At 44.7% G+C, this 22,321-nt stretch overlaps 1 protein-coding gene across 1 annotated transcript in view; it reads left to right on the top strand.

Annotated features, from left to right (window-relative positions):
- Positions 1 to 22,321, top strand: part of cubn (cubilin (intrinsic factor-cobalamin receptor)) — a 74,618-nt gene that overhangs the window by 48,904 nt on the left and 3,393 nt on the right. The window contains exons 45-61 of the mRNA XM_015954833.3: positions 676 to 854; positions 1,579 to 1,788; positions 1,869 to 2,009; positions 2,363 to 2,547; positions 9,614 to 9,785; positions 11,030 to 11,233; positions 11,876 to 12,025; positions 12,119 to 12,240; positions 12,489 to 12,714; positions 15,384 to 15,571; positions 16,984 to 17,140; positions 17,675 to 17,824; positions 17,916 to 18,098; positions 18,749 to 18,878; positions 19,170 to 19,387; positions 20,218 to 20,417; positions 20,701 to 20,863. Coding sequence (XP_015810319.3) covers positions 676 to 854; positions 1,579 to 1,788; positions 1,869 to 2,009; positions 2,363 to 2,547; positions 9,614 to 9,785; positions 11,030 to 11,233; positions 11,876 to 12,025; positions 12,119 to 12,240; positions 12,489 to 12,714; positions 15,384 to 15,571; positions 16,984 to 17,140; positions 17,675 to 17,824; positions 17,916 to 18,098; positions 18,749 to 18,878; positions 19,170 to 19,387; positions 20,218 to 20,417; positions 20,701 to 20,863 — 2,978 coding nt within the window. The remainder of the gene's footprint in view (positions 1 to 675; positions 855 to 1,578; positions 1,789 to 1,868; positions 2,010 to 2,362; positions 2,548 to 9,613; positions 9,786 to 11,029; positions 11,234 to 11,875; positions 12,026 to 12,118; positions 12,241 to 12,488; positions 12,715 to 15,383; positions 15,572 to 16,983; positions 17,141 to 17,674; positions 17,825 to 17,915; positions 18,099 to 18,748; positions 18,879 to 19,169; positions 19,388 to 20,217; positions 20,418 to 20,700; positions 20,864 to 22,321) is intronic.

The raw sequence follows: 22,321 nt of genomic DNA, 5'->3' as shown, positions 1-22,321 counted from the left end.
TCAGGTAATAAAAGCGACAGTGACAAATTTTGCTGATCGCGGTCGTTTGTCGCCTCCCGTGTGTCGAGCCCATTACTCTGCTCACCTCACATGGACTCACACTGGCTAAATAAACAAAAACAGTGAAAAAGCAGATTTAGTCCTTGTATTTTAAACAGTTTACCAATAAATGGTTGAAAACATAATACAGGCAAGTGAAGAAGAAAAAGGTTACTGCTGGAATCAAGATGTGAACCTCTGCAAAACTACTTACCACCCTAGCACTCTAACCACTAGATTACCAAGTTGGCTACATAGCAACAGTCGCCTAATCCACATATCGTATACTGGCCAGAGGAGACAGCTTTCAGACCAGAGAGCAGCAGAGCCTGATGATGAGACTATAGTTTCCGTTGATGCTTCACAGGATTTTCAAAGTAAAACTCTAAATTTGCAGCTGAAACTGGAAAATGCATGAGTGGAAATAGCAATATGAAATGGTTAAAAGCTCCAAAAAGTGGATTTTCCAGGATTTCTGATATTTATACAGTTCTGACCTGCTGATTTTGACCAAAACCCCACAATTATGAAAATGTATTTAAATTTTAACTTAAACATCTTGAGAAGAATGGTCTCCTTGTCTTTACCCCAAAAAGGTTGGCTTTATTGTGTTCACACTGTTATTTTTCTCCTCAGCTGTGTCTTTGACTACTTGGAGCTCAGAGATGGCTCAACAATCGGATCCGATTTGATTTCCCGGCTGTGTGGCAGTACCCGACCATCCACACAACATTCAAAGGGTTCTTCCATGTTGCTTAGGTTTCGTACAGACACCAGTGTTGCACACAAAGGATTCAAGGCTAAATATTCCATAGGTAAGGTAGAAAAAAAGACAGACGACACACAGTTTAATGCACTCATGGACTTGAGTCTGTTATGCAAAGACAATCATCAATGCTAAGATTTTATTTTCTTTAGATAAATGAGAATTGTGTTTTAATCAAGTACCAGCCAGGAGAGGATTTACCTGATTCGTCTACTCTTTCTGCTGTGATCTGTTCAGTCTTCAAACATTAGATCTCTTTAAACAGTTGGCTATGCAGTAACTGATCAATCCAACAGTTTAACCAACAAGAGGAGCATCTCTAGATTATCTGAAAATATACCCAGAGGTCAGAAGGGTTGGGGTAAAGCAACTGTATCGGCCATTTTTACACTGTATTTTGCACTTTAACATATCTGAGCACTGGAAAACATCACAACTTTCAATTTCATCTTTCCCCCGTGAGGCTAACTCAAATAGTCCACTAAACTTCTCAGAGTTGATCAGGTAGGCTATGAGACATGGTGGTTTCTGCTCACCTCATCATTAACCCAACCCCTGTAGCTTTCATCCAGCTGTGGGTGGCCGTATTCGCCACAGCAAGCTTCAGAAAACTTGGGTTTTGGAGGACTTTTCCATACCTTTTCAAACAGGCGGTGGTTATTGTTTGGGACATTCATTGCATTGCTTCTTCTTGTAACCTTGCCCCGAAAAGCTGAAACGTGAACTCTTCAAGTTCAATGTTGGGTTTTTATGATGATCTTTTCCCATTACAGCGATCTGTGGAGGAACCTACATTGGTCAAACAGGTGTAATCCAGAGCCCTGGCTTCCCAGGGCAGAATTATCCTGCCAGCTCCAGCTGTGAATGGTACCTTGAAGGACCCACAGGACACTACCTGACACTGAGCTACGGGAACTTCAGCCTGCAGGAATCCTCAGGATGTTCTGCTGACTATGTGGAGATCAGAGAGTACAATGCTTCGGGTAGGAAAGCAGGAGCAGCAACAGCAGCACACCTGTTTGCAGTAGAGATGATTCAGACCAGCACTTCGCTCTGTCCACAGGTCGTCTACTAGGCCGGCATTGTGGAACTAATCTTCCATCTTCCGTTGACACGTCTGACAGTTTTGCTTATGTGAAGTTTGTGAGTGACTCCAGCACAAACGCAGCTGGCTTCAGGCTGCTGTTTGAGGCGAGCATTGAAGGTAAAATACCGATTTAGCAATTATGTCCTTGTTAGATCATCAGTGAGCATCTAAAGAACCATCCTCAAGGACTTCTAACCCCAACACCTGATTTTAGTTTGGCTTCAGTTCTCAAATTTAATTTCCTACATGAGGATCCTAAAGCCAGCCCAACTGGACCAATCAGAGGCTTTGAGGGTTTTCAAAGCTTACTTACTCAACTGGATTTAAACTTTGGAACTTGAGATGACATTAGTTTGAAATTAAACTTACATAACTAAATAAATATAATAATGAACATTCTCAGTAAAACTGGATTGCAGTCGGGAGCATCCACTTTATTCAGAAACTGTTGTGATGTTCTTTTTCTGCAGCTTGTGGAGGACAGTTGAACGCTCCTTCGGGAGTAATCTCCTCTCCCAACTACCCCAACTTATATCCACACAGCCGGGTGTGTCGCTGGGAGCTGGTGGTGGCCCCGGGTCGTAGGGTCACGCTCACAATTGATGACATGCAGCTGGAGGGCTCTGGGATTTCCTGTTCCTTTGACTATGTTGATGTGAGTTCTTGATCTTTCAGACCGAGCAGAAGCTTCACAACAGACTAAAAGCAACCAAAGGTGGAAACAGGATCACAAGGCCCTACAAGAACCTGGTTTTATACAAAAGACCGTCATTGGGCGTTGGAAAGACCCACACACCTAATTCAGTTATTATAAAGGGAAAAACAACCAGAAACTGCTATTTTCTAAGAACTTTGTGACGGTTTAGTATGTCAAAGACACACCTTCAGGTGGTTATATACTCCAGTCAGCTGACTGCACGATTAAAGCTGGAGTCACTGCACACCAGACAGTTGCAGCAACTACCCAGCTCATTTTAAAACCATAACTCTTTTCTCCTTCTATCCAGTTCCATCACAAACCATCAGGTCAGAGACTTAGACCTGGGGTCCAGGAATACACAATAGGAACAGCTTTGTTTGTGTCAGTTTTCCATCCTTAAAAACGTCTTCATATATTTTTCATCCCCTAATGAAACTCAAACTTCTTCTTCTGGCTCTTGGAGAGTACAGACGCTTTTTTCTCCTCTCCCTCCCTGCTCCTCCCAAGGCTCTCTGTCCTGTCTGCCTGTGCACTGTGCTTCTCTGCATTTTTTCTGGAAACTGGAAATTATCAAACATGGATCTGGTCAGTTGGTCTCTCAAAGCGATTGACAAAATCTTTTCAATGATGAGAATGGGAGAAGGGGCTCCCGGATGCCCCTCTTGGACAGAGCCAGCTGGGTGTATCATGGACTCCTGGAAACAGTGGAACCTGGTCTGCCTCTCTCAACTGTCTGTAGAGGATTCTGAAGATGTCTGGATATTTGTCGTTTTGGTGTCGGGATTCCTGCTGTTTGGCCTGAGCGGTTACCTGGCATACCGGAAAATTAACGAGCTTTCGAGGAATATCGTCTTAATCCCGGAGCTCAGGGATGGAATGCATCGTGCTGTAAACTCACAAACTCATAACTGTCGAGATGATTCGTAAGCTTGGAACTTTGGCTGAGATTCAGGCTCTGGCACAGAAGATGGATTCCATCAAGGAGCGAGTTGACGGATCAGCACGGATTTGAATAGTTTGATAATGCCATTATTGGACCTGGAGGGGTTGAGGACCAACAGAAATCTAAAAGGTTGGTTTATGCTTGACGTGTCCGCGAGGTCCGCACGGCTCCGCGCGGCGAAATTGCGTCATTTTAACAACCACGCCCCTCCACCGCGTGTCCGCACGGCCCAAAATTTCCGCAACGCGAACCTAGGAAAATTTCTAACCACGCGGATGGACGGACGAGGAAAAACATGGCGGACCGGCAAGAACTAGTATGGCAGAGGTTCGTAAATACAGACATTTGTATGATTCAGCTCTCAGAGATCACCGTGATCAACATGTTGTTAATAATTCTTGGAGAGAAATAGCTCGCACTGTCGGAAAAGACGAGGACGCTGTTAAAAATGCTGAAATGCCATGTTGTAAACAGTTATTTCTACTTCTACCACGGTGTAGTGTTGAATGCATGCCGTAGAGCTCCATGCTGCCCCCTACAGTTTGGGAGAATATTGGCTCACCGCAGAGACAAGCCGCATGAACCATAAACGCTGCGAGTTGTGAAGCGCCTTCCATCCACGAGCCGCATCACTGCGTGGAAAGTGTATGCGTCAAGCATAAACCAAGCTTAAGGCAGAGAGGAAATTATCTCTGTCTGTACCCAAAACAATTCTTATCTGAATCTGGTGCCCTTGAAGCCTGTGAGGCTGAAGTAAAAACTCCCCCCGCAGAAGAAATGTTGAATGCTGCCGTCGCTATGGAAACCCCTTCTCCCTATCCCAGCCTGGGCGGGACTGTGACCGGTGAAGGTCGTGGAACCGTATCTAGGAGTCAATGTGCTCTCTAACCCATTATCTCCCTCCCCTGTCTAAACGGAGGTGATGAGTGCTGCCCCATGCGGCTGCACGCTCTGAAGTGAGGAGAGTCCCAACCCTACCCCCCACCTAGTGGACACTTATGTTGTGTATCGTCTGAACTCTGTGTGTGTGACCTGGGCAACGCTGGAGCTGCAGAGCGCAAGCGTCAAACCGGGGATTCATAACGACACAGGTGGAGAGCGAGTGTGCAAAACCAGAGGGACAGAGACACCAGGGAGCAGAAGTTTGTCTGCGTCCTCTTTTATTAAGTAAATAAAGAAGACTTTGCTTAGTAAATGATCCCCAGTCTAAAAGTATATAAAACCTAAAAAAATGCGTAAGAATCAATGCAGACAAAAAAAGTTTGAGTCCATAAAAGCAATGAACACAAGTTCTTTAAGAAGACCCCCAAAGATACTTGGGCTCCTCCCAGATCCACAACGTCACGTAGAGGGAATTTCCAGGATGGGAAAGGCGACCTCCCATCTTTTGTGTCCCACTCCAGCAGTCTTTGGTCTTGCTCTCATCAGGCGATTGTCTCAGGCGTGATCTCCCGGGGGCTCTCGCCGCTCCTCCCTGCCAAGGACAAAACACTGGGACAGAACCTTTGTCTGTGAAGCGGTGCAATCTCTTTGTCCTCCCGTAGGATCGGCCCATACGGAGCATCACCCAGCATACGACAGTGGGAGCAGTCCACTCACGGATGCAGGCAGAGGTCCAACCTCTGCCCTGCCGTCATTCAAAGGCGTTGCTCCCACTCTTTGTCGCTGCACGCCAGGGATGAACTTCTCCTCCTGCGATCCAACCTGTTCTGTGCTACGTCCTCTTCTATTAGTGCAGTCCCTCTGCCTTCTTGTTTTTGTCTCTTTCCCCTCCCGCAGTTCTGCAGCTTCTTCCTTTTATCAGCCTGCCAACTACACCTGGTGCGCTGTCACAGTCACGCCCACCTCTTCAGGTGACTGTCATCAAGTTCCGGTTCCGGTTGAGTGAACGCTGGCGCGTCTCGCTGCCGCTGCTCGCTGGCAAACAAACTTTTTGTATTTTTTTTTCTTCTTTTTCACCCTGGTCACATCCCTGTGTCGGTGAAAACTCATTTTCACCTACCTGCTCAGCTTGCGTTCTGGTTGCACATCACCACCTCCCTGCTCCACTCCATAATGTGGTCCAGCAGGATTTCTGTGTGCCTCGCACTGGCCTGGATCATCCTGTCGCTCATTCTTCTGTCCGTGGATGGCCTTCTCCAGTACTCGGCGGCGGAGCTCTTCAACCTCCGCTTTCGCTACTCCGGATCTCCACCACCAGCTCTGTGCCTCTTCCCCGACATCACCTTCCAGCCTCGCCGTCGGTATATCCATCGGGGGTCCCGGCGGAACCTCCATCTCGACGGCTCCAAAGGAATACCCTCCTTCTGGTCCACGACTAGCCGGCGGCTACCCAGGAATACCTGCCGAGCTGCCGACTCCAGCGTGTTAGCCCGGCTGGCTAGTCGGACTAATGCTCCTGTCGCCAGGGACTTCCGCACTGCTAATTTTGGTCTTCTCAACATTCGCTCCCTCTCTGGTAAAGGACATCTCCTCCAAGATACCATCAGTGACCATAAGCTAGACTTTCTTTGTCTGAACGAAACATGGCAACAACCCAGCGATTTCTCACAACTCAATGACTGTACTCCTCCCGGATTTGTTTACCTCTCCAAACCCCGTGGGTCGGGCCGCGGCGGTGGTCTCGCGATACTGTATCGCGAGACTTGGAAGGTCCTTCCCGTAAACCTTCCTCCTCTCACCACTCTGGAATGCCTCGCCTGTCAACTCTCCGGCCCGACCCCCACAATAATTGTCACTGTTTATCGTCCCCCCAAGTTCAGCCCTGAGTTTTTAAATGAACTCTCTGCTCTTTTATCCCATCTGTCCGCCCTTTCCCCAAATGTAATTTTACTTGGTGATTTTAATATTCATATGGACAATATGGCCCTCCCCCTCAGCAAAGACTTCTCCTCATCTTTGGACAGCCTCAGTTTTCATCAATATGCCAATTTTCCCACTCACATTAAAGGTCACACCCTGGATTTAATCTGCTGCTCCGGCCTGACCCCCTCCAACTGTACAGCTGACCCGCTCCCTTTCACGGACCACTTCCTCATCTCCTTTTCTGTTCCCCTCCGTCTCTCCATCATCAAGTCACCACGTATCATTTCTTTTCGTAATATTAAGGACATTGATCTAGCCTCCCTGTCCTCCAGTTTTGCCACCTTGACCCCTAACTTGTCCTCTACTCCCGATGATCTTGTCATTCAGTACAATAACGGTCTGGTTTCTATCCTTAATTCATTTGCTCCCATCAAATCCCGCTCTGTATATTTTACTCGGTCTGCTCCATGGTTCACCCCTGCCCTTCGCTCCTTGAAAGCTACCAACCGGAGGCTTGAAAGACTCTACAAGAAAACCGGTCTCACCATCCATAAAGACTTATATTCTGCTCAGATTTCTCTCTACAAGGACTCCATCTCCCATGCCAAATCTCAGTATTACTCCGGTCTCATCTCGTCCAACTCCAGCAACACTAAAACATTATTTTCCATCATGAACAGCATTTTTCAGCCTCCCGACTCCTTACCCATCCATCTTTACTCTTCAGAAACCTGTAACTCTCTCCTTCAGTTTTTTAATGAGAAGGTCAATAGAATCCATCTCTCTTTACCTCATTCCTCCCCTCCCTCTCCTGATTTATTTGAACCCACCATTCCGTTCTCCTCCTTTGAACTTCCCCATCCCTCAGAAATATTAGATTACATCACCAAATCCAAACCTTCCACCTGTCAACTGGACCCTATTCCAACTGTTTTAGTTAAATCCTGCCTTTCTTCTCTGCTCCCTTTTATAACAGCCATTATTCATTCCTCACTATCCTCTGGTACGGTCCCATCCCTATTCAAATCCGCTTCAGTCAGCCCTATTCTAAAAAAACCTGGTTTAGATCCCAATGATTTCAATAACCTCCGTCCCATTTCCCATCTTCCCTTCATTTCCAAAGTCCTTGAGAAAACTGTTGCATCTCAGCTCCATTCACATCTCACCCGCAATAACCTTTATGAACAGTTTCAGTCTGGCTTCCGTCCCCACCACAGCACAGAAACAGCTCTCATCAAGATCACTAACGACCTACTCATTGCTGCTGATTCTGGTTTAATCTCTATTCTTATTCTCCTCGATCTGAGTGCGGCCTTTGACACCATTTCTCATCCCATCCTCCTTAATAGACTCTATTCCTTAGGCATCACTCACACCCCCCTCCGCTGGTTTCAATCTTACCTTACTGGCCGCACTCAGTTCATCCAGTTAAAATCCTTTACCTCAGAACCCTCCCCAGTCAAGTCAGGTGTGCCCCAGGGCTCTGTCCTGGGGCCCCTCCTCTTCATAGTATATCTCCTCCCTATCGGCAAAATCTTCCGCAAATTCAATATCCAGTTTCACTGCTTTGCAGATGACACCCAGCTCTACATTTCCAGTAAGCCCAACTCAACTCTCCCACCATCCTCCCTTACACTCTGCCTCTCTGAAATCAAATCATGGTTCACCTCTAATTTCCTCAAACTCAACGGCAATAAAACTGAACTTCTTCTAGTTGGCACTAACTCCACCCTCTCAACATCTGACAGCTTTTCTTTAACTATTGACAGTGCCACAGTCTCCCCCTCACCTCATGTCAAGAGTCTGGGTGTCATTCTCGACAGCTCCCTTTCTTTTCAGGCTCACATTAATAACTTAATTCGGTCAGCATACTTCCATCTACGTTCCATAAACCGTCTTCGTCCCTCACTGACCCCTCACACTGCCGCCATTCTCGTCCACAGCCTCGTCACCTCCCGTCTCGACTATTGCAATTCACTTCTTTATGGTCTCCCCAACAAACTCCTTCATAAACTGCAACTGGTCCAGAATTCAGCAGCCCGTATTATCACCAGAACCCCTTCCTTTCACCACATCACGCCGGTTCTCCAGCAGCTCCACTGGCTCCCAGTTAAATTCAGGCCCATCTTCAAAATTCTCCTCCATACATTCAAAGCAATCCACAACCTCTCTCCTCCATATATCTCAGACCTTATAAGTATTCACACCCCGTCCCGTTCACTCAGATCTTCTTCTTCCATCCATCTTGCGGTTCCTTCTGCCCGTCTCGCTACCATGGGGAGCAGAGCTTTCAGCCGCTCTGCTCCTCGACTCTGGAACTCACTTCCCCCAGACATCAGGAACATCGACAGTTTTACCCTTTTCCAATCAAAACTCAAAACACATATGTTTAAATCTGCCTACAACCTCTGATTTTATTGAAATGTTTCTCTCTGTTTTTTCTTCTTTGGGTTTTATTATTGTTTTATTGTATTTTATTACGTGTTTTGTGTAAAGTGACCTTGGGTGTCCTGAAAGGCGCTTTGAAATAAAATGTATTATTATTATTATTATTATTATCAATCATGTCAACAGTGGCAAAACAATCTAAACTAAACATGCACATAAAACCAGCAACACGCAACAAAATCATGCAATAACACAAAACTGTTAAGAAATTCAAACACTTATTAAAAGAATTTAAAGCAACAGAAAACACACATTCCACTGTGTGACATGTGCATGTCTGTCTGAGGTGTTTCTCTGCATAGCAAAGCTATCCTCTCTGTAGGGGGTAACTCTGAAGTACCTTTTTTTCCCCCTACCCCCAACTCTATCCTCATATAAACCCTCTTGATCTATAACGGTAGCGCGACTCGTGTTGCGAATGACCACAGTCACCAATTCTTGTCATGTGTCTATGTATGTAGGTCTGATCTAGGAATTGTGCGTACTGAAACAATTGAATTTCCCTCTGGGATTAATAAAGTATTTTTGGATTGAACTTGAATTGAATATTATTGTATTATTATTAGTTGATCTCCACACTGGCCTCACAGGAATGCTTAATTCAATCTCCTGTTCAAACCCTCCACCTTTAAAGGGACAACAGCTTTTTTAGGTGAAAGCTCAAAATAATCCTTTAAATCAGGTTTGATCATTACTTTCTTATTTCTGCACAACATGAGGGCTTCTCCTACTTTATTTTATTAGTAATAAGTATTTCATCATTAGATTTTAAACCCTGCTGGTGGACTAACCGTAAGCTCTTTCTTTTCTCTCTGGGTGCTGTAGGTGTTTAATGGTTTGGCTGCTGATGCACCTCTCCTGCAGCGGTTCTGTGGTTCTGTTCCAGCAGGCACTCAGATTCATTCCTCCAGTAACAGCATGGTAGTTGTGTTCCACACCGATTCATCCATCTCCGCTGGCGGCTTCCTAGCCTCCTACTCCTCTGATCAACCGGCAGGTGAGAAGCTGTTTCTTCTTTTTCTTCTTCTTCTTCTTCTTCTTCGTCTTCTTCGTCGTCTTCTTCTTCTTCGTCGTCTTCTTCTTCTTCGTTGTTGTCTTCTTTGTCGTCTTCTTCTTCGCCTTCTTCGTCGTCTTCTTCTTCGCCTTCTTCGTCGTCTTCTTCTTCGTCGTCATCGTCCTCTTCTTCTTCTTCTTCATCGTCTTCTTCTTCGTTGTCTTCTTCTTCTCCGTCGTCTTCTTCGTCATCGTCTTCTTCTTCTTCTCCGTCGTCTTCTTCGTCATCGTCTTCTTCTTCTTCGTCGTCGTCTTCTTCTTCTTCGTCGTCTTCTTCTTCTTCTTCGTCGTTGTCTTCTTCGTCCTCTTCTTCTTCGCCTTCTTCGTCGTCTTCTTCGTCGTCTTCTTCTTCTTCGTCATCGTCTTCTTCTTCTTCTCCGTCGTCTTCTTCGTCATCGTCTTCTTCTTCTTCGTCGTCGTCTTCTTCTTCTTCGTCGTCTTCTTCTTCTTCTTCGTCGTTGTCTTCTTCGTCCTCTTCTTCTTCGCCTTCTTCGTCGTCATCGTCTTCTTCTTCTTCTTCATCGTCTTCTTCTTCTTCGTCGTCTTCTTCTTCTCCGTCGTCTTCTTCTTCTCCGTCGTCTTCTTCTTCTTCTTCGTCGTCTTCTTCGTCGTCTTCTTCTTCTTCGTCTTTGTCTTCTTCATCGTCTTCTTCTTCGCCTTCTTCGTCGTCTTCTTCGTCATCTTCTTCTTCTTCGTCGTCATCGTCTTCTTCTTCTTCTTCATCATCTTCTTCTTCTTCATCGTCTTCTTCTTCTCCGTCGTCTTCTTCGTCACCGTCTTCTTCGTCGTCGTTGTCGTCGTCTTCTTCTTCTTCGTCGTCATTGTCTTCTTCATCGTCTTCTTCTTCGTCGTCGTCTTCTTCTTCTTCGTCTTCTTCTTCTCCGTCGTCTTCTTCGTCACCGTCTTCTTCTTCTTCGTCGTCGTTGTCTTCTTCTTCGTCGTCGTCGTCTTCTTCTTCTTCTTCATCGTCTTCTTCTTCTTCTTCTTCTTCATCATCTTCTTCATCTTCTTCTTCTTCGTTGTCTTCTTCGTCATCTTCTTCTTCTTCTTCCTCTTCTTCTTCATATTAATAGTATTGTTGTAAAAATATAAACTAATTTTAGAGGAAAAGGTAGAATATTGTTTAATTTAAAGAAAAAGTGAAAATAGATCAATCTTTTCATCCTCTTTAACTAATCGTCATTTCAGAATGTGGTGGCCTTCTAAATAACCCAGCTGGAGGGAACTTCACTTCACCTGGCTACCAAGTGTCCAACTACAGTAATAACCTTAACTGTGAGTGGCTTATTGAAAACCCGCGCCACATCAACTCCTCCATTGTGGTGATAATTGAAGACTTACACGTGGAGCACCATCAGACCTGTCAATCAGACTACCTGCAGTTCCGTTTAGGTGAGTGTCTGTGAATGCACAGAAGCTTTGGATTACAGCATATTTACCAGGTGCTTTTTAACAATCACAAACCAACCATGTGCTTTAAAATGTTTTCCTTTCTTTAGTTTGTTTAGTTTTTCTCCTTGGCGACAGAGAGCAAAGCTAAACAAAAGATTGTAGGAGTTGCTTAAATCAAGCTACATCAAATAATCTAGCCTGATAAAATGTTTTAGTACTAAGATACGACGCTGCAGTAACTTGTTTAATAGTTTGGTGCGGTGGTCGATGTCCCAGCTTTGAGCCAGCATTTAAATTCACCATCTATGCATGAATCTGTCAGGCTTGCAGAGGCGTGAAAACCACTGAAACCAGAAACCACTGAGTACTCGTAACCGTATGCATCTACTTCTTTATCTCTAAAGGCACTAAATAAAAGACAGCTTGTAGTTCAATAGGCCATATAACCAATTCAGGGACAAGGAGTAACTGCATCATTTCTAGACAAAGGTTTAATCAGAAATGTTGACATGTCTGGTGGATGGTCTCCCAGTCTGGTGCATGCTTGATGAATACAGTGCCACTGGTCTGAAGCTACCTGCCCTCCAAAAATGGCTAAAGGCTGAGTAGGAAGTATCTATTTGCGTCTTTCCTGTTATTCAGATGACTCAGACGGGGAGCTGTTAGCAAAGATCTGTGGACAAACCCCCCCTCAGATTCCCATCGTTGTTTCTACGCCGAAGCTTTGGGTCAATTTTAGGACAGACTCATCCCAGGGAGACCGAGGCTTCAAGGCCAAGTACTCATTTTCTGGTGAGTAACAGTTAATGACAATTGCCAGTCTTACTCTGCCTCAGGAGTTGTGTTGTGATGAAGAATAATTTAGTATAAATTGTATCTGTGCAGAATGTGGTGGCTGGCAGACGGGTGAAGGAGGGGTGCTATCTAGTCCGGAGTATCCCAACATGTATCCAAGTCCCAGTCGCTGTGCCTGGCTGCTCGAAGCTCCTCTTGGCCACACAATCACAGTGAGATCACCAACTGCATACACACAAGTCCAACAGAAAGCAACTCAGTGAACTCACTAAAAACTAGCAGGATGGTTTTAGCTGAGAACAGGTTCCACTCTGATACACAACTGAGTCCAGTCTAAAAGAAACAGAACCAATCATGGCGGTCAACGGAGTGATTGGATCTGGACCAGATGCATCCATATTTTTATACCCTTATCCTATCTGTCTCTTTGTGTTTCTCTAACGTCTCTGCTTCTTTGCAGTTAACCTTCAGTTATTTCAATCTGGAGCCTCACACCACATGTGGCTGGGATTCTGTTACCATCTTTAATGGAGCTTCTCCCGGATCACCAGTGATGGGCCAGTACTGTGGTAGCACCTCTCCTGGGACTGTCCGGTCAGGGTCCAACAGACTTGTTGTGGTTTTCCTGGCTGACCACAGTGTGTCTAGAGGAGGATTTTTGGCCTCCTGGTCTTCTGATTCTACAGGTAAGATGATATGATTCTTCCTTTGCTCAAGGTTGTGCATGTGTTAGCAGCAACGTGATCCAAACTTGAGTCCTCTTGCCTTTAATTTTTTTGTCGATCATTCGCCAATAAACTAAGTTCCATTCTAACGATGAAGCTAAAATTGCCATTTAGCTGTTTATCGCCATCTTTTGGCTAGCCCAACATGCAGCCGGTTACCATTTTCTACAAAGAGGCCAGAGAACCCACCTCACTTACCCTCTGCTGAGTGTCAGAACATCTTCAGTCATGGTTACCAACAAAGTTTATCAAAGCAGCTGTGGCTTCAAATCAGAAAAAACGGATTAATTAGGTCAGGAGCAGATTATAAGACAACCACTTCTATTGGTTACACTGGAAAATGTCCAGACCCTAAAAAATAAGGTAGATGAGCTGCAAGCCTGCACACAATGCTTTTCAAACTATTGGAAATCCTTCATGAACTGCTTGACAGGGATTGGTTCGCAGAAGTGAACAAGCTGGTATTGATGGACTGCAATCCAAACTGTGGTAAAAAGAACAGAGGTGGTATGTGTGGCAACAATACCATCATCCCACTCGCATTACAGTGAAGTACCAGGTTTACCCAACAATGAAATCTTCTTGCTGTCTAGGCTCTATCTGCCTGGACAAACTGTACATTTTGTTGTGTATGTTGCACCCCCAGGTGGCTGCTAATGTTATTTATGAACTTGTGTCACAAGCAACAGCAGATTCTCCTGATGCAGCTAATGAAACTTTGACCTGAGTAGCCAAAAAGCACAGATTCTCATATGTTCTGTTCACAATGGAGCCTGCCTTGACCTATGCAATTTGCAGGATGTTTTACTTGCACCTACGTCACCTAATCACATAGCCTGGCCTGCCAGACTCGTCCTCTGTTTAACTCTGCACAGAGAAAGAGTCTGGTAACTCACAGGCAGAGAGGCACATGAGGGGCGGGACTAGGCAGCTCAAATCACATGGGTCCACCATATTGGTTAGCAAAAGCATGTGTAAACAGTGAGCGACACGAGTACTGAATAAAGGGAAAGGTGGCGCCTGAAAAAGTTTTTTTGTTGTCGTTGTTTTTTGCGATGTTTAAGACAGCTTCAACTAGTTCAAGCTCAGTTCAGTTATGGGAAGAAGTAGCACACCTAGGTGGGGACAGTGATCTACAGGAGCGAACTGAGAGGAACCGTGGTGACTGAGGTTATTTGTTTTACCAGTTTAGACTGGTTTCTACTGGTTCAAGCCCAGTTCACTTGTGGGAAGATTTAGTGCACCTACTACGTGGGGCTCATTGAGAGCGGTTTTTACAAAAGTTAAGTGTTAGCTAGCTCATGAACGTTGGCTTACATTCTCCCTGCTGCTGTTCACCGATGTAAACAAGTTGCTGACTTAGCTAGAATTCACCCCGCTGAACTTATAACATTATGTTATAAACAGTGTTTCACCTTACACTGGAGCTGATTAAAAAAAAACTATAACAAAGTACAGATCCCTACCAGTTTTTGTTGCTGGCAGGGTCACCGAGTTCAGATGCTTCTCACACAAGAGCTCTCTTATTGGTGATGCTCTTAATACTAAATAAATAACGTCTTTCTACATTGGAACATCATAATAGTAAATTATTATCTTACATTTCACTACAGTGACGGTACAGCACATCCTCCATGGTGAAAATCCATTCATCAATTAAGTAATACAAGCACATCACATTTATTATTTCAGATCCATCACAGTCAGTCCGTCTTCCTCAAGAAACATTTGAACGTTAAGCCTACCTGGTAAAACATGTTTGCTTCAAATCCAAAAGTAGGCTTCTTTGTGGGCTGCAAGTCCATTTTAATAAGTTTAAATAGAGTTTTTCATTTTAGTCCAACTGGGAACCACTGTCCTGTTGCAGTTTTTCTCAGTTGCTAAAACACTAAAATCCATTGACTGAAGAAAGTTCTCAGTTGCTTGAACTCATTAAGCTAACTGTTGAGCCTGTTGTCCAAACCTTAAACCATTTCACACGCTTTAGCTAAACTCATTCTCAGAGATCATGTGAGTGCAAGTTACCTTTAACCTAGTTACTGTGACCTGTGTGTCTGTCTATAAGTGCACATGATTACTTGTCATAGTTAGCATTACTGATGATCATAAATAATTATTTTATATTGAATGACAACCCTCCATACGTTTTTAAAAGGTCCATATTTATATGGCACAACAAAGAATGTTAGAACCACCTCTCACCTGTCAGTGCGTAGGGATGCTTGAACATGGATGAACAGCTGCTCTACTCCAAAACCCTCCCACCAAATCATCTCACTTTATATCAGTCCTAACCCCATGTCTCTGTTATTCAACTGAATTTACAAAGAGTTGTGGTCCAAATACTCTACTACAGAATCGGACAGCCTCTCTAGAAACCTATCGTATAAAGAAACATCTGGATCCAGTGTCTCGGATCCATGTTTCTGTTTATTAGAAGATCATTGTGTTTGAAATCAACAGCCGTCTTAATTACATGAAGGTCCAACTCACAAGTCAGTTTAAATTAAAGAAATGTTTTGGTAAGTAACTTTAAGAACCACAAAGCAAGTCTAATTTCTCTGTTTTAGATCATTTACTAAAGCATGTTTTAATGTTGTGTAAAATCGTCCATTATTTTGTTTCACTAGGGTGTGGTGGGATGATTCATGCTGATTCTGGAACAATTAAGTCACCAAATTATCCCCAGAACTTTCCAGCCAATGTGGAGTGTACCTGGCAGGTCATTGCCCATGAGGGAAACCACCTAGAGATGAGCTTCAGCAATGACTTTGAGATTCCAGACTCTACTGGGACCTGCCAGAACAGCTACGTCAAGGTACAGAAACCATCTATAGGAGGAATGTTATCTTAGAAATGACTTTTTTGTAGAAATAAAGTGACAGATACATTTTATGTGGACCACTTAAGCTACAGGAGACAACCCAGTGTCTGAGTTAGTTAGCTTAAAATGAAAATATTAGACCACAGTCCATCACTAGATAGTATTTCTAAAACAGTGGCTACAATGTCATCAACCAAGAAAATAAACTTAAATTATCTTAAAGAGACAATAAATGTGTAGTTTTTAATGTCTGGAAACATCCATCAAAATGTTGTTGACAGTGATTTAAATGATGCCCAGTTGTTGGCGCTTTCGTAACATATGACTATAAAAATCGGGTCTAAAATACAAGGGAGCGGGTCTAAGTCTCTGGACAACGCCATCCTAGGCACTATGTTTCCTTCTATGGGAACCCGTGAGGACAAAATGCATTTACTGATTTGTAACAAATGGTTACAAAACTTTCACCATTCATAAATGTTGTTTTACCTCTTCACTCGTTGCCAGTGATGGAAGAGAGTCCGATGTGCTTGTCAGTTCACTGGAGATTGCACTTCCAGGGACTTTTTTACCCTAATGGCCATCCGTTGGTAAGGCCTTACTCGAACACAAAAATACAGCCTGCTTGCGATAACTTAGGTTTGTACTGCCCCCTATTGCCAAGAAACACGCTTTAAGACATCCACTCATGTATTTACCTCTGCTTATTCGGGGTTGGGTCGCGGGGACAGCAGCCTAAGCAGGGAGGCCCAGACTTCCCTCCACCCAGCCACTTGAGCCAGCTCTTCCTGGGGCCAGCCAAGAAACATAGTCCCTCCAGCGTGTCCTGGGTCTTCACTTGGGTCTCCTCTTGGTTGGACGTGCCCGTAAAACGGGAGACATCCTAACCAGAAGCCCGAGCCACCTCAACTGGCTTCTCTCGATGTGGAGGAGCGGCAGATCTACTCTGAGCCCCTCCTAGATGATCGAGTTTCTCACCCTATCTCTAAGGGAGAGCCCAGACACCCTGCAGAGGAAACTAAATTTGTCCGCCTGTATCTGCGATCTTGTTTTCGGTCACTACCCAAAGCTCGTGATCATTTAAACAAACAAATATTTGTCTGTAAATTCGATGAACCTGCGGGTTGACAGTGTACTAGTGCACGGTGATATCATGTTAGCTTACAGGTTTGTATGCAACATAGAAAAATCATCACCTCTTGTTGTGTTTGTTGAACAGATTGTTCAGGAATTGACGGAAGGACAACTTTTGGTGAAATCAGTAGAACTTTAGAATGGTGTTCAATATTTCTAAAGGAATAAGAAGCCATGTTGCCTCAGTCTGTTGGATGTGTGCAGTGACCTTTGAACTGTACATGAACTGACCTTTAAAATGACGAATGACATTTGAAATTTCTGACTTTTAGGTGTGGTCAGGCCAATCCCAACAAGCTGAGGACCTCCTGATGACAGGCTGTGGTTCAGTGGCACCAGTAGATGTTGTTTCACCATTTAACACAATCACAAGTCGATTCCAGTCCTCTGGATCCCCTGGAAAAGGATTCTCTGTCTCTTTCAGTACCCGTAAGAAGCAGATTTATTTAGAGTTTCATACTAAATATTGTTCTATATTTAGATCCACCTTTTTGGTGAAACGTCTTCCAATGAAAAGTCCTGTTTCACTCAAACTATTCCTTCCCAATAGATCAGTAGCACACCCCTTAGTTAGCAGCTTCACCATTACCCCTTACCCTGGTGGTTGGATAACCTGGTCAGTAACTCTCAGTAACCTTTACTAGCAGCATTACTGCTTTGTTACCAGAGTTAACCGGAGGCTCAAAAGACCTGGGAGAAGAGTTCCACCTTTTTCTGGATCAGACCAATAAGCTCAGATTTGGAGGAGCTGACTTATTCCAGCCACTCCACATTGAGCTGTGCTCCACCCCAGTTAGCAGCCAAGTCTACAATATTACTCTTAGTTTGTTATGAACCCTGTAAACGTTTAAGGTTGATGTCAGAAAAGCTGCAGAAGGAACATGATTTCAATGATTTTTGAGCAATGGGTAAGGCTCAATTTTCCAACCGCATACTTAATGAGGGTTTTTGTTCGTTTCTCAGGGTGTGGTGCAAACTTCACAGCATCCAGTGGTCGTGTGGTTTCTCCCAACTTTCCAGCTGACTACCCTAACCAGTCTAACTGCAACTACACCATAGATGCTGGAGAGCAGACTGTGATCATCCTAACCTTTCAGGTCTTCCAGGTAGAAGGTAATAGAAACATGAACAGAGATAATTTTTCCTGGTCTGACTATTGGTTATGAAATCTGAAGTATTAATGTTTTAACTGTGTTTATTCTAGCACACTCCACCTGCGTGTTTGATGGACTCAAGATCTATAACCTGGGTGGTAGCACTGCTATTGCTACGTTATGTGGTAGCAACATCCCTGGTCCTTTCTCCACCTTTGGCCCCATGTTACTCCACTTCTACTCGGATTCGGTGATCACCAGCAGTGGCTTCATGGCTCAATACACAGCCATTCGTAAGTTGTCTTCTTTTGTCTTCCGGGTTCTCCATAACGAATCATTTGTCTCCCTTTAGTCCTCTTCTGGGCACACCAGCTAAAATCAGATCCTCTTTCACCACATTCGTAAATCTCCTGTTTGCTTTTTCTCTCAGCATCCTGCCTGGTGGCTCCAACCTCTGCATTCTTCTACCCATGCCATCATTGTCTCTCCTCTGGCTAACTTTTATTCCTGAAACAGGAGCGCCAGAGCTTTTATCCCACAGAGATAGGCTTACAAGTAATTTGTTTGTCCTAGAGACCACTACAGATGAATTGAAAAAAACATGTGAAACTGCTCTTTAAATACGATCTAAATGAACTGATTTGATGTTTTTTATACATTAGTTGCCTTTATCCTTTTGTTTAGTGTAAGGCCTTTGTTTTTAATCTGTAGCACAACAAACAGAGAGCATAGTTAATGGCAGCAGAGTGAGGGGATGTGGTCATTACTTCCTCCAGCAGTCTAAACCTACAGTAGCATAACTGAAAGGATGAGCCACGATAACCCTGAATATAGGATTTAGAATTGGCAACAAGTTTAAACTATATTTGCCTTGTGTGTGTGTGTGTGTGTGTGTGTGTGTGTGTGTGTGTGTGTGTGTGTGTGTGTGTGTGTGTCTTTACAGCATGTGGAGGAGTTTTTAACAGCACTGCGGGTACTGTGAGTAGTCCCGGGCTCTCCATGACCAATTACCACCACAACATCAACTGTACCTACCACCTCATCGTCCGGGAAAACAGAGTGATGGATCTAAAGTGAGACTTTAAATACTTTATGTGCAAAAAACTTATTTTAGGACTACTAAAATTTCTCTAAAAATTGGATTTGGGAAAATATGTCTTAAGAGCTCTTAGTTCACCTCTGTATGACCCTCATCATCCACCATTAACAGTGAACCGTTTTCACTATGAATGTGTTCAGCAAGCCAGTAAAGTTTAGCTGTTTCAGGGGTTTTCTCCAACCACTCCTCTAATGAAGGATCTATGGTTAGGAATGTGACCATCGTCTGATTTAGTCTGTCGCGTTTTCATGTTCTGTCTTCACAGGTTTAATACCTTCCATCTGGAGGCTTCTTCCTCGTGTCTCTTCGACTATGTGGCCGTTTTTGATGGACAGAATACTCTAGCCCCGCTTCTTGGAAAGTTCTGTGGCACAGTGCTCCCACCAAATCTGCGCTCCTCTACAAACCATTTGTTCCTTGTCTTCAGAACAGATGCCTCAGTGAATGGCATAGGCTGGAGAGCAACTTACAGTGAAACCCTAGGTGAGCTAAGACCAGACCACAAGTATGTCAGTGGAGACTAAAACACAGGGTCTACACTGATAGTAACATCCATCCATCTATCCACTCTTCCATCCATCCACCCATCCATCCATTCATTTATCCCCTCCCCCGACCCCCCTCCCCTCCAACCGTCCGTCCGTCCATCCATCTATCTATACACTCTTCCATCCATCCACCCATCCCTCCATCCATCCATCCATTCATTTATCCACTCACCCGACCACTCCCCCTCCAACCGTCCGTCCATCCCTCCATCCATCCATTCATTTATCCACTCACCCGACCACTCCCCCCCAACCGTCCATCCATCCCTCCATCCATCCATTCATTTATCCACTCCCCCGACCCCCCCCCCCTCCAACCGTCCGTCCGTCCATTCGTCCATCAGTCAGTCCATCCATTCATTTATCCACTCACCCGACCATCCCCCAACCGTCCATCCCTCCATCCATCCATTCTTTTATCCACTCCCCCGACCCCCCCTCCAACCATCCATCCGTCCATTCGTCCATCAGTCAGTCCATCCATCCATTTATCCACTCACCCAACCCCCCCCCAACCGTCCATCCATCCATCCATCCATCCATCTATACACTCTTCCATCCATCCACCCATCCCTCCATCCATCCATCCATTCATTTATTCACTCCCCCGACCCCCCCCTCCAACCGTCCATCCATCCATTCATCCATCAGTCTGTCCATCCATTCATTTATCCACTCACCCTACCATCCCCCCCCCCTCCATCCACCCATCCATCCATCCATCCATCCATCATGACCTAATTTCCATCTGCATTCTTTTCTCAGGTCCAGCTCAAGGCTGTGGTGGTTACCTTTCTATGCCCATGGGAATGTTTGGTTCACCAGATCCAAACCTGGATGGACGTTATGAACCCAACATGAACTGTGTGTGGACCATTGAGATGCCAGTGAACAAGGCCATCAACCTGACTTTCGAGTCCTTTGACTTGGAGACTTCTTCTACTTGTGCCTATGATTATATCAAAGTAAACATTTGAGTCATATTAGTGAGCAAGTCACGCAGCAGTTTCTACATTAGCAAGCTGCAGATTATTCACCTAAAGATTGTTTGATGTGTGTAATCACAGATTAGCTACATCTTTTAATTCTAAGTGATGTTTTTAGTTCAGTTCAGTTTATTTATATGGTGCCACGTCACCACCAGAGCCAGAAGTAAAAGGTTGATGTCAGGAGAGGCAGCATGTTGTCTTTGTGTTTTGTATGATACCAAAGCAGTGTCCTGACTCTGTCCCTACGTGTCTGTGCCAGGTGTACGATGGGGGGAACATGAACTTCCCTCTGGTTGGGACTTTCTGTGGACTCTCCATCCCAGCTCCCTTTTTGTCAAGTGGGAACTTGCTAACCATTCACTTTAAAACCGATGGTTCAGTACAGAAGACAGGATTCAATGCTACCTACAGAGCAGTTCCATGTAAGAGACCACCTTCTTTCTCTGATCTACTCCATTAGACAGGGGGCTTCATCTTGATCTCATAACTGCTCATTTACTAGTTAGCTTAATAAAATAGGTCTACAGCTGCCCTACTGCGGTTGAGTCGAGGCGAGGGGCAGTAAATCCTACTCTGGACACAGTGCTGTAGCATAAAACCAGTAATATACAAAAGGGAAGATCAGGTCTACATCCCAGTTGGATGTCATAAGCTACATTGCTTCTCATAAATCAGAGGTTCAGCAATCAATTGAACCCTTCTTTTCAATGTATCCAGGACAAGCCAGGGCCCCCCAACCCCAACTCCTACGTGCACGCACACAATTAAAAGTGAATAATTACAAACTTCATTCAGACATACAAAGATACAGAGTTAGAGTTTGGATTGTACTATTGGGTGTGTTAACTGGATTCTATAAATGGAGTTTTTACAACTATAATCTTGGCAACCTCACAACATCAGTGCAAATAAAATTGCAGGCTCGAACCTGCAACCTTTTTAGGGGGCGAGCACTCAACTCCTGTGCCCCCGTCACCCCAAACTATTTTAGATGCAGATCAGACACAGTTGATTCAGCTGAGCAGCTCATCACTTTGCTGCTGATTAAAATCAGCTGCGTTGAAGCAGATAAACAAAACCTCTAAAACCGGGTATTTGATTTTGGTCCTGGAGGGCTGGTATCCAGCCCATTTTAGTGGTTGAATCACCTGTGCAGCAGCTCATCAGGCTCTGCAGAAGCCTCTTAATTACCTTCTGACTAAAATCAGGCGTGTTGAAACAGAGTTCAAACTAAAACGTGCAGGATACCAGCCCTCCAGGCCTGGAATTGAAATACCTCTGCTCAAAAACACCATGGACCGGGGTACCTAGCCCTGCAGCTAATATAAAGCTATGGCTAATGGCTATTTACCATACAGACTGGTCCTTGCTGGGTCGTCACACCTCACAAGCTCAAAATGATGAGGCTCAGGTGCGCTAGCCTCCTCCAAAAAGCCCTAGTCCCTTTCGTCTGGGTGAGGAGGCAGAGAAAAGTCCTCCACTTCAAATGACAGAGTCAAAAGAGCTAACCCTAACCCTCATTAGCCATCTGTCTTTATCACTGCTGCAGCTCTGCCCTCCTGGTCCGCCAGGCGCCACCTACTTGTGGTGCATTATTTAAAACTGAAGTGTGGGTGGAGTGAGATTGTGGGACTGACATTACTCACACTTTAAATGTCAGCTGTATCAAACAGCATGCTCCTTGTCTCGGTGCTCTTTTAGCTTGCCCTGAGGTCAGACACAGCGCTGTGAAACGTCCATGTGTACCTATCCTGTAGCGGTCCTGTAGCAAGTTACTGCCCAGAGTCAGATTACTTATTCCTAAAACACTGACCCCTCCCTGAGGCCCAGTTAGGAGTCCAGGACAACACCGTTCTCTGCATCAAGGTGCACTAAAACCC

Source organism: Nothobranchius furzeri, chromosome 7, assembly GCF_043380555.1.
Source record: "Nothobranchius furzeri strain GRZ-AD chromosome 7, NfurGRZ-RIMD1, whole genome shotgun sequence".
NCBI classification, from domain to species: domain Eukaryota; kingdom Metazoa; phylum Chordata; class Actinopteri; order Cyprinodontiformes; family Nothobranchiidae; genus Nothobranchius; species Nothobranchius furzeri.
The sequence above is the reverse complement of the archived record's forward strand: the minus strand, read 5'-3'. Positions and strand labels throughout refer to the sequence as shown.